The sequence below is a fragment of the Coptis chinensis genome, chromosome 9, assembly GCF_015680905.1.
Source record: "Coptis chinensis isolate HL-2020 chromosome 9, ASM1568090v1, whole genome shotgun sequence".
Taxonomy (NCBI): domain Eukaryota; kingdom Viridiplantae; phylum Streptophyta; class Magnoliopsida; order Ranunculales; family Ranunculaceae; genus Coptis; species Coptis chinensis.
In genome coordinates this window covers 61,270,275-61,282,522 of record NC_141464.1, presented here as the reverse complement: position 1 = coordinate 61,282,522, position 12,248 = coordinate 61,270,275, and the positions used below count along the sequence as shown (strand labels likewise).

Sequence of the window (12,248 nt, the reverse complement as noted above, 5' to 3'; positions counted from 1 at the left end):
TTGAAAGTAGAAAAAACAGATTTGCTATTTGGCTCTCAGAAACTAGGCCACCCATGAACAAAAGGGGAGTGAGTACTCTTTGACGAGCAAAGAGCAATAAAACCTTAATTCTATTTTGGTTTTGCCAACCATTTCCAAAGACGTTACATTACATGAGAGGGTTTGGTTTATTTTCTAATGACTTGGGATAAATTATTATTAACCGCACGAAGGTCTTTTGCAAGGTATCGAAAGAGATAAACCATAGATGGAAAGAAGATACATGCCTGGTCGTTCTGTTATCAGTAGCGTAGGATAAAAGAAACAGTCCGACTCTTGCTACCGCACTCAGTCTCCTAAGCATCAAGGCATCATTATATTGTTTGCGCTGTGAGTGCTATAACTCACGATACCTTACTGAGTTACTGTAGTACATAAGTTTTTCAAAGTTCAAACAACTTTCAATCCTTTCAAAAGGAAAACTCATCATGGTCAGGCTTTGGCGAGGTTAGCAAAGCTGTATATAGCCGGAGTCTATCCTCTCCTAGGGAAGAAGAACGTGACAAGGGCCTTCGCGGCCTTATAAATGACAACGATGTGAGTGTCAAACGATGTTTGTACCTTCTCCAAGCTAATTGTATTGCTACAGCTGCCCAAGTCCGCCAGCCGGGTGAGTAGTATCGTGCACTCCTCTTCACTTTCTCATTGACAAATGTGTATCGAAAATTTTGAGTCACGTACTTAACATCTTGCGCATCAAGCTCAAATGCCTCTGTGGTCTCAAGTGTTACTAATGTCGATGATGACGGAGGTAAACGTTCGACAAATGGTCTTCTAAGGCACCATGATAACAGCTCATCTCCACTGAAGTTCCCAGGACCTAACATGCAACAACTCGTTAAGCCATCTCGTAGAACTTGACTACTCTGTAGATGTCCCCTTACGACAAACAACATTCTCTGAACTGGATCACCTTCTCTAGTTATCTACAGAATGAAGCATTGAAAAGAGAATTATGTTGATATTCATATATATCCATTCATCTGTGAATCTAGATGAGAAAGTCTAAGTTAATTCATTTTTGAAACTCACTGTTTCTCCCTTGGGAAATATGAGGGACTTCACGCGGTCGCATATGTTCTCTAGGACCAACTCATCCATATGTTGAAACAACGGTACCTGTGAACACACTGGATTACTCGAAAACTTGAAGCAAAAAACCAAAAATCTTTATCTGTTTAGTGGCCCACCCAAATGGTGGAAATGTGTAACAGTACATCAGGTTTCAATAATTGTAATTGGGACCCCAAGCCGCTTAGTTGCTTACATATCAAAATATGGCCCTTACCACATACAGTTTGAACACAGGGACCAGAATGAAGACCATGCATATGCAAATGGACAGGGAACAGATCAAGGAAATTAAAACAAAAATTATACCTGTTTCACTAGGTCCAAGCAGAGATGGTACTTAATGTTTCTCCTTAGTCCTTCAGGAAGGTTTTTGATGATCTCACATTCGTCAACGCCACGCATCGCTGCCCATTTTTGCCTTTCATACAGGCGTACTCTTTGCCGGAATATTGGAGGCAAATGTCTCCTCCTCATCCACCATTCCATATTTCTCAGCTTTATATGCATGGCTTGTTTCTTTGATGTAGTGGCATGTAAGAAAACCTGTATGGTGTGTGCCGACAGTTACGTACAATGTGCATTTCATAGTTATAACTTACTACGTGCATGAGGAAAATTGTATCAAGTGGATGGACCATTTGATCTTAGTTTCACTCTTCACATTGTGATCCTTGATTAACTACACACATACCTCCTTCCTTGGTCATGTCGTTGTTCCGTCATGCTTTTATAGTACGATGCAATCAAGGCAGACAGAAATTGAGCATGTTCTGATGAAAGTAAGAGGTCTCCAAATCTCCAATTATCTATTGTGACCCTGAAAATTTAAATTCTAATCCTTGGCATTGTATGTCTGCTTTTGTCATATTAAGGTTGCAAAATCTTTTACAAATCTTGTCAAGGCAGACGTGCCATGCTACGGTGATATTGGAAGTGGCTCGACTCACTTCTGGTCACGGGTCAGATAGGGACCAGACTATCTATCCTCAGAGTAGTACATTATTGAAGTAACCAAGGGCTCTGGTTTTTGAATGCAATAGATGGAACATAGCCTAAAGACAAATATTGGTACAACATAAGTCAGTTCTTGTGTTTGGGCTATAAAAAATGAACTTATTTCGTGGGTTATGTTAGAACTAAAACTGCTAATCAAGAGTTCCGCACTTTCAAGTTTCAAAAGAATTGCATAATGCGTCAGTTTTTCGTAAACCAGAATACTCGAACACGAACACTTGGAGATCTCATTAAGCTATTGAAGGATGTCCTTACCTTGATATTCCCTATCAGCATAGTGACCAAAATCAGCCCACTAGTGAGAATGATGATATTGAAAACTACTTCCACCCATTCTGTTGTACTCTCGAGGTTCCCAAAAGTGCTAGTTAATTGACATAAAACAACACATTTTAAATTGCAAGTAACACAAAAATATTAAGTTGCTAAACTACAAACTAATTGACACGCACCATAGAGGCCTAGCCTCATTGCTCATCAAGCGCATCAGTTGAAGTCATGCTTCAGGAGATCAGTACTAAAACAAATTCCTACTGTATGAAGGTGATATAATTACCTCAAAGTCATTAAACCCCAGAAGATTGGGAACAACGTCTTCTCAAAGCGATTATGGTTTGTTACCAGCTGCACAGTCCATTTATATACTCCGTAGTCGAATTGATCATCAGGACTTTCTATGCAGATAGTCCTGGCAGTTTTATTCTCTGCCCAAGCCAATCTGGCTCTATCATTCAACATGGCTGTTCCGAAGTAAAATATTGGCTCTTCACATGATAATGTCTTAGGCCCGCAACCTGGTGTGCCTCTACATTGGTTTCTTAGGCACTTTGTAGCTCTTTGGATTCCTAACAAGTACCAGCACGCCCCAGCAGCCTAACAATATTGCTTAGTGAGTTCAATTGATCGAACGAGTTTAATGGAATTGAGGGATAGTTATGGATGTAGTTACAAATTTGGTGAGATTTACATTTGCTATAGCGAATACTCACATGTGCAGCCACGAAATATGCAAGCATGTTGAGAGCAAAACCCCACCATACATTGTTAAAAATGTATCCAGAGGAGTTCTGCACTCGCCGTAAGAGGCAACTGGAGTGATAGATTTTTGGGAGATGCTGGAACAAGAAGACTATCAAGAATACTGTCATCACCACCGTCGTCAATCCTTCGCTTAAAAGAGAGGGAGTCACTACCCATAGCACAATCTGCAACAGATAGACTGAAAGATCAGGTCATATAATGTTAATGATGTTTTATCTTGCTTTATGATGGCGTGCTTAATTATACATAGAATTTGAGCAACACTTGTGAGACAGTAATTAACAGTTAACATTGTGCTAAATTATAACTAAAATGCAAGTACAATTTGATTTTCCTGAAGCATGCACTTGGCCTTAAAACGTATTTGTGATTCGAAAAATCAGAAGGCATATTATAGTGACCGACATTGATACAATTATACCAAAAGAATGGCCCATCTTGCACAGTTACGTTGCACTAGCTAGTTAGTGGGTCATATTGGCTCCCTCTTGCACAAGGGGCACTTGGTGTATAGGCAATCGCAATTGAAAGGTATGTCTTGTCTTGTTTTAGAAAGAAGGAGAACGCCAAATATAGTGAAGGCACAACCTATTCATTGCACATACGAAAACATACGGTACCTTTTTTTTTTTTGCATAAGGGTAAATTTCTGATTCGGCCATGATAATGTCATTTTGTTCTTAATCCGAACATTGTCAGCAACTCAGTACAAAAAGTTATCCCACTAGTTGCAGACAAAATGCCCTGAGTTGCATTTTGTGACCGAATTAGGAACACATTGAAATTATCATGGCCGAATCAGAAATTTACCCTTATTTTTTGGTAACTGAAAACATACATAAAGTACCTGAGAATCTCAGAGCAAGGTTGAGAATATTTTATATTTGTACAATTGTGCTCATGGAGACCTGTCTATAATTCTGCAACATGACACCATATATTGGATTTTTTTTTTGGTAATCTCACCATATATTGGATGGGAGAATATAAGGGTGGTTTTTCTTTCCACTACTGTTTGTGCTAATCATGGTGGCCAAAAATATTTAGTTCCATAACTTCCAGCAAACCAATTAAGCATTGGCATTAGCATAAAAAAATTAAACTATACAATGCGATGAATTAAAATAGTGAGGTGACGAAAAATCTCTACCGCTCACACCGGTTCATTTTCATGTTGGATGGTACATAGCATCCTAGTTTTCTACCATCTGGCAAGTGCAGTCGTGGTAGCAATTTTATTACCCCAGCCAATTTACATGTTCGATGAGTGGAAATAGGGGAAAAAAAGTATTTTGGGAAATGTTCAAGTTTGAGGACGGTGCTATTCTGCAATAAGGTATAGACCAAAATCTGTTCACTAAAGCAGTGATTATGAATAAAAAATTTCTCTTAAAATACTAGAACTGTAATTCGAATACCAAAATTAAAAGTTGTAAGATTTAAGTTTTTTTTCCCCAAAAAATGGCTTGCTGACATCCAAATGCTTTATGCACGCTGGCAATAGAATGTAGGGACGGTTAGCTCTAAGCCTCCAACTATGTAAACGCCTGCCACACATGGCGTTATTGTTTTAAATTGACACTCATAGGTTGAAGCTCAAGTCGACTGGTCCACGGTTTGGGGATTATTCCTAGCTAGTTTGATTAGATAATGGTCGCGGTGCAGCATGCCTAGCCACTGGACTAAGGGATGTAAGTATGTTTTACCTCTGCGGTTTAAGGTTATTCCAACTTAGTGTCGCTGAGCTAAAAAAATCCGTCCAATTAGACAGTGTATACTAATAAACAAGCGAACATGGTCTTACTGCTTTGCAAAGAACACAGTTACTCAACATGCACAAAAAACCAACTAGCATATGGAAAAGCTTATATTGAAACAAGCCATTTATATATACACTTGTCCGCCCTATAACACTAATGTACAAAATCTCACCTAACTAGCACTGTTCTAATAATACAGTACGTGATACTTATCACTTGCTTAGTTTGTACTCTCATTAAGATGAAAAAAACTGCAACTAGCTATTAATGAAAGGGTACCCTTAATGAAATGATGAAGACCAGTGTGATTGATGATGAAATTAAAGGAAACTCAATCTCACTTACTTGGGGCAATGGAAGGATAACAAAGAGATCAAAGAAGAATCCCTTCTTGTCTTTCAAGTACCTGATTGCCACTGCTTTAGCACTTGTGTTATGAAGCTTTTCTTCTTCCTCTCTTTTCATAAGAGATGCAAATTTCAGCATCTTGAATTGTAGCAACATATTCAAAACATGCAATGCATCAGTCATGCAGCGGAGAACGGTGACAGTAATGGCAAACCATCCATCAATAAAGAGGCACATGCATGCTTCACTTATAGAAAGAGAGTAGAAGAAGAGAGGATCGACGAAAAGACCTACAACGCATACAAATAGGAACACCCTATTCCATTCTTGAATCCATCTTGTTCTTGGATCCAAAACCTTCCCTAGAAACCAATTTCTCCTTTGGGCCCTACATATTGTATATAAGGGATGACACTCGTATGAGTTTTCTTCTTCTTCAACATCACTCATAATATCATCATCGTCATCACTCATGATATCATCATCATGATCATCATAGATCACATGCATTTGTGGAGCATGTAAGGGTTCTCTAGGAACATTACTTGCCATATTCTGTCGCCTTAAACTCCTTAGAGCAGGGAGAGAACTGGTGGTGGTGGTTTGTGGGGTGGAGATATTATGTGGGTCTTGGTGAAGAGGTTGGAGAAAATGAACATAACATTTGAACTAAAACATATTCATTTATAGACACAACAAGTGGAGTGGAGAGTGGCATGGACAAATGGATCGGATATAGGATTTGTATAGTTACCAAATTTTCCTCTCTACCACACTACCATGTCCCTCAATGCAATTTTTTTTTAACGGCTTGACAGATTTGTCCAACCCTTTGGTGTCCCCATCTATGATCATCTATTTTCTAGTTTTATCCCCAAACATGAAATTGAGTCAACCACTACACACACATATATGTAGGAATAGAACCATTCTATGGACTTCCAAATTGAATTAAGACTCATTTTTTGTAGATATGATCTTCGATAGCATGCTTATTTTTCAGACTCATTTTATGTTCGAGAAAATGATAATGGCTAAGTTTGAAGCAATCCAATTCTATTTTAGTTAAATCAAAAGCCACTAGTTTTATAAAAATAACCTATAGGTTGGGAGTGGAGACTGGAGAATGGAGACTATATATATATATATACCATTGAAACTTGAGAAAGACTATGAACCTGTTACAACTTACAAATCATCGTGATATTTTATATATATATATATATATCTATTAACGTAACATGATACTTGTTGAAAAATAATGCATCATATGAAACATGGTCAATATTTGTTGCACTGGTAAATAAAATTAACAGCGAAATCTCAATTGTAAGGGTGCTCCGAGAATATAATAAATGCGATACGGAAAAGACATCAGAGGCAGCAGAACGATGGCATGTGGATAGAACAGAACAAGATTGTATTTTGTAAAGGCCCCAAATTTTAAAGGACCCAGGTTCGTTGCAACTTCCCTTATTTTGTTTGCTTCTATGCCAATACTTTTACAGACATTTTCAGTTATAAATTTGATACTCCAATAACCAATAAAATATATGCTAGTATTCTTCTTACCTCTGATTAGGACACTACTAAGTACGGAACGAAAAACAAAGATCATCTCGTCATGCAAATAAGGTGTGGATGATGCAAAGCCAACAACTTACATTTTATGGTGGACTAAGGATTGTAACCATTCAAATATAACGATATCATATGAAGATGGCTCACGAGATGTGGAGATGGCTACGTTGGAAAGGCTTCAGAATTGCTTGCTATAGTGAAATTGGTCCTTCGCCATGTGAAGTGGGACATATCACACACACATGCTCTGAACAAGAGTGTTCACATTATCAACCTGTACTAGATAGAAAATTTTATGTAGTTTGTACTTTGTAGGTGTCGGGAAACATGCTCCCCCTCAAGATACACTATCAAGTCTCAATTTATTCTCGAGGAATAGGTTCCTTCCAAGTATTTTACTGCATCTTGAGGGGATTTGTTATACTCCGAATTTCGACAGAATTCGGAAAAACATTATTTGTTCCCGACTCTTCGATCTCCTCGGTGGCGACGACGACTCAACTCCCAAAACCCAAAAACAGGTTTAAATATTAGGATAATAAAACCAATAAAAATTTTAACTTAAACAAAAGTTTCTTCTTCATGACAAAGATTCACAAATAAGATTAGGTTACAACTATCCTTTCAATAACTCTTTAATAAAATTTTACAAATGAAAATACAAAAAACATTGTTTAGACTAAAATTTATATCACCTCAAAGGAAAACAAAACAAATCGAGATGAACGTATTAATGAAAACCACAAGTTAAAGAACCACTCTTCTTCAACACTAAAACTCGCTAAAACTTATCAACTATGTTCATTGAATGAACACACCCGATAAAGCAAACATGCAAATCGGTCGACAAGATTATAAACAATGCTTTGGTGTGAGTAGTCCTAAAATACAACATATAATATACATATATATATACACAATCCATACGCGGCTAGCTTAGTTCCTCCACGAAGAGGCTTTTAACTTTCAACGACTAATACAACATCCTTAAGTACAATAATCTAGGGGTGTAGTTCCTCCATCGAAGCCTTTAACTTCCCACTAACCACACAACAAACTATATGCATCATAAATAAGACATGTAGTTCCTCCATCGAGGCGCCTTAGGTTCGAACTAAACCAATAACCAACCAATCTTATTACCATAATTATATTATTTCAGGCTTTCTTTGAGTGTCCCTAAAATCACGTCAGATCTATATCTTACCTAGTTTCCCGGCTACCACAATCGCTATCCGGCGCCGAACATGTACATCCACATGCCTCCCCTTACATAATGAACCACTCAGGTGCATAACCACCCCCCGGCGGGATGCCGCGACACCGTAAAATCACACACGGAAGCAATTATGTAAGTAATGCCACTATTCGCATAAAATATTGCGCGATCATCGTTCTATTTTGCGAACGGAATAATCAAGCCAATTATTCGGCCGGGGGAGGGCCATTCAAATTTTATCAAACGCCGGAAGGCCGCTGAGAAGGCCATTCAGATTAATCAAACGCCCGGAAGGGCCAATCACATGAGTTGTGGTAGTCAGGTTCTAGGATTTTCGTTACGTAATTTATTCAAGTGTCATACATTAATGACTCATAATAAATTCGATCACTATATCACGTGCAGGTCAATTACCTTATTGCACTAAGCCATAATATTTAGAAATATCTCAATTATATCTCATAACCACTTTCATACTTTCACGTGCCAATATATTATTGCACTACACCACACTCCCGTGGACAAATATTCACCAATACTATGCTACCTCATAGTAGCATCTCACATATATAATAATGGAGTATTTATACATTTATGTCTCTAAAACTATTCCATTTAATATATATATCCCAACATATATATGCTTTACACACTACTCACGTCAAATCTTAATTAGATAATGACAACTAGATTTATATTAGCTTCCACAGCATTTCCACATTTAATTTGTCCATACCATTTACAACATAAAATGTAAAGACAATTATATAGTCTACAATCCACAATCAAAGCCCAATATATATATGCTTTACACACTACTCACGTCAAATCATAATTAGATAATGAATATAAACAAACGTGTGAAAAACTAGAAAAGTCAACGTTTCCTAGTCAACGGTCAAAGTCAAAGTCAACGTCAATCGTCAATGGTCAAAGGTCAACATGTCCTGGTCAAAGTCAACAGGTCTTGGTCAAAGTCAAACTGTCATGGTCAAAGTCAAATATATCATGGTCAAAGTCAAACTGTCGTTTTCGTATTCGACAAGTCCATGGTCATAGCCATGGTTCATGGCTAAGGCTAAAGGTGTATGGTTTATGGGCTCATGGCTAAGGTCATTGTTCGGACCCAATTGGCCAAGCCCAAACCTTAGAACCCGAAAGTCTAAAACCAACTTATTAATTCTACCCGACCCAAATGGGATCTATATTAAATTATATGGACAGGCCCAAGCAATATTAGAAATGGCCCAAAACAGTTAAGTGGTTCGGTCCAAAAATACAAATGAAACGGGCCCATAGACTAATATTAGAACTGGTCCCAAAACTTAATTAAATTGGGCCCAAACAAAGTCATAAAAACTGGCCCAAGAACTAAACTAGAATCCGGCCCAATAACAACTTAACTAAAAACCGGCCCAACCAAACTAATGTTTTTGGCCCAAGGCCCAAAGCCCAAATCGTCAACAGTGCATCTTCTTCCTCAATTCTCCTCCACCACCACCAAAACCGACCACCACAAATTCTAATCGCCTACCCATTCCAACCTAGCGGTTTGACTCCAAAATGAAAACCCCACCTCTCTTTAATGAAAACGAAAACCCCAATGTTAGTAAATCCAAACTCTTTCTCAACCTAGATCTAAAATTTTCTACCGCCATTAATGAGTTTTGGGAGCTTCCAACAGCCCCCATCCATCCTACTACCCCCAAACATCATCAAACCACCCACAACAATATCAAAACAATTCAAACAACAAAAAACCCACAAATCAAAACCATCAAGAATACAAGAAATGGCTACAAGCCATTAAAGCCTCCCTCAAGCTTCATCGCCCCCACTCGACCCTCATGGGGTCACAACTCAACACAAACAATAAAGTTTGAATAAGAAAAGGCGATTCACTGCCGGCCGCCCTCAACAGTACGGTTTCAAAACAAAGACTGGGCGCTTCCTCGCGACGCCATTAGCGCCTGTTCAGAGCGTGAACAGAGCTACCACAGTTCAAAACAACAACTATAATAAAAGGCAGTACAGTTCATGGAGCTCGCGCCTCCATTAACAGAGCTCCGAATCTTGAACCGTTCCAACAGTTTTAATGAAGGGCATCAACAGTTCAACAGTATAACAGTATTACAGTTTCGACAGTTTAACCAAAATATAGAAATAGAAACCTATACACCGATATACGAAAACTATAACTTTCGGTGAAATAGCAAAATAGCTACTCACCTGTATGAACAGCTCGACGAATCCTCCTAGTCCGAATCATCGCGCTCCACCCCTCCAGCAAACGAGCTTCAAGCTCTGCCTCCATTTTCATTATTTTATTATTCTCTAAACCCTATTTTCCAGAACAATGTGTTTATATACTTGGGTCCGAAACCCAAGCCTAACACCGACTCGGGCCCAAAACCAGGCCCACGTATCCCGAATCCAATCCGACGAATTTTGAAAATAAATAATTAAATTAATTAATAAATAAATAGAAAAATACGTATTTAAAAATACGGGCGTTACAGGATTGGTATATGAAAGTTTATATTTGCAACCTTGGGTTTTATGAGGCTATAAGCAATTCACTAGTTATCGAATCCGTCCTATAAACGGGTGCAGTTATATTAAATTATTCTAAAAAAATATTAGCAATTATACAAAGCTATGATATATATATATATATAGGAAAATTATATTAATCACTCATTCAAATTTCTTGCACCACTCTCAATAAAAAGAAAACACCAAACCTTGATAAAACCTATCAACTTCTTTTAGTTGTTAGGTTTAATAATTGAAGTTTGATTGAAGTTTTATGAGAATGCTCAATGTGACGAAGATGATATTGAAACTACTTAAATAGCAAGACACTCTCAATCATACTAAAAGAATTATGATAAACACTATTTAAAATGCAAAACTATACTTGTTGAGACATTATATTCCCCTTTCAAATAATATAACTATATTTCGAGGTTAGTTCAATGCATTTGCATCAAGTTTCTGATTTTCTATTAATTATTTATTGAAGTTAGTTCAATGTAGTTATTGCATGTAGTTTCCGATTTCCCATTAATTATTCTTTGATGTTAGTTCAATGTAGTTGCATCAAGTTTTCGATTTCCCGTTAATTATTCTTTGAGGTCAATTCAGTGTAGTTGCATCAAGTTTATGATTTCTTGTTAGTTATTTATTAAGGTTAATTTAATGCAGTTGCATCCAGCTTTCGATGTTTCGTTAATTAGTTTTTGAGATTAGTTCATTGCATTTCCATCCAAGTTCCAATTTCTCATTAATTACTCTTTCAAATTAGTTCAATACATCTGCATCTAGTTTATAATTTCCAGTTAATTATTTTTAGAGGTTAGTTCGATGTTCAATGCATTTGCTTCTAGTTTCAAATTTTATGGTTATTTATGTTTTGAAGTTAGTTCGACCAGTTACATCCGATTTCTGATTTCTAGTTAACTATTGTTTAAGGTTATTTTAATGCATTTGTATCAAGTTTCTGATTTTCCATTAAATATTCCTCAAGATATTGCATTAGTTAATATCTGATTTTAGTTTAATGCAATTGCATCCAGTTTATGATTTTCCGTTAATTATTCTTTGAGGTTAGCTCAATGTAGTTGCATCCAATTTTCGATTTCTAGTTAATTGTTCTTTGAGGTTAGTTCAATGCATTTGCATCAAGTTTTCGATTTCCCGTTAATTATTTTTTGAGGTTAGTTCAATATAGTTGCATCAAATTTATGATTTTCCGTTAATTATTAATTGAGATTAGTTCAGTGCAGTTGCATCCATTTTTCGATGTTTCGTTAATTAGTCTTTGAGATTAGTTCATTGCATTTGCATACAGTTTCTGACTTCCCGTTAATAACTCTTTGAGGTTAGTTCAATATATCTGCATCTAGTTTTTGATTATTTCTGCTTTGAGGTTAGTTCGATGCAATCACATCCGATTTCTAATTTTTCGTTAACTATTCTTTGAGGTTATTTCAATACATTTGCATCTAGCTAGTTTTTTATTTCCCGCCAATTATTCTATGAGGTTAGTTCAACGCAGTTGCATTTGGTTTTTGATTTTTTGTTAATTATTTTTTGAGATTAGTTCAATGCATTTCCATCCAGTTTTCGATTTCCCTTTAATTATTATTTGAAGTTTGTTTGATGTATTT

At 37.0% G+C, this 12,248-nt stretch overlaps 1 protein-coding gene across 1 annotated transcript; it reads right to left on the bottom strand.

The window, feature by feature from the left end:
• Nucleotides 1–223: 223 nt before the first annotated feature.
• On the bottom strand, nucleotides 224–5,964 carry LOC147477157 (cyclic nucleotide-gated ion channel 4-like). The gene is made up of 7 exons (XM_086581969.1): nucleotides 5,274–5,964; nucleotides 3,117–3,332; nucleotides 2,684–3,000; nucleotides 2,383–2,491; nucleotides 1,420–1,656; nucleotides 1,072–1,158; nucleotides 224–965 (listed from the first exon to the last, which is right to left on the bottom strand). The coding sequence occupies exons 1-7, from the start codon at nucleotides 5,826–5,828 to the stop codon at nucleotides 450–452; spliced, it is 2,037 nt and encodes a 678-aa protein (XP_086438095.1). The 5' UTR covers nucleotides 5,829–5,964; the 3' UTR covers nucleotides 224–449.
• Nucleotides 5,965–12,248: the final 6,284 nt, after the last annotated feature.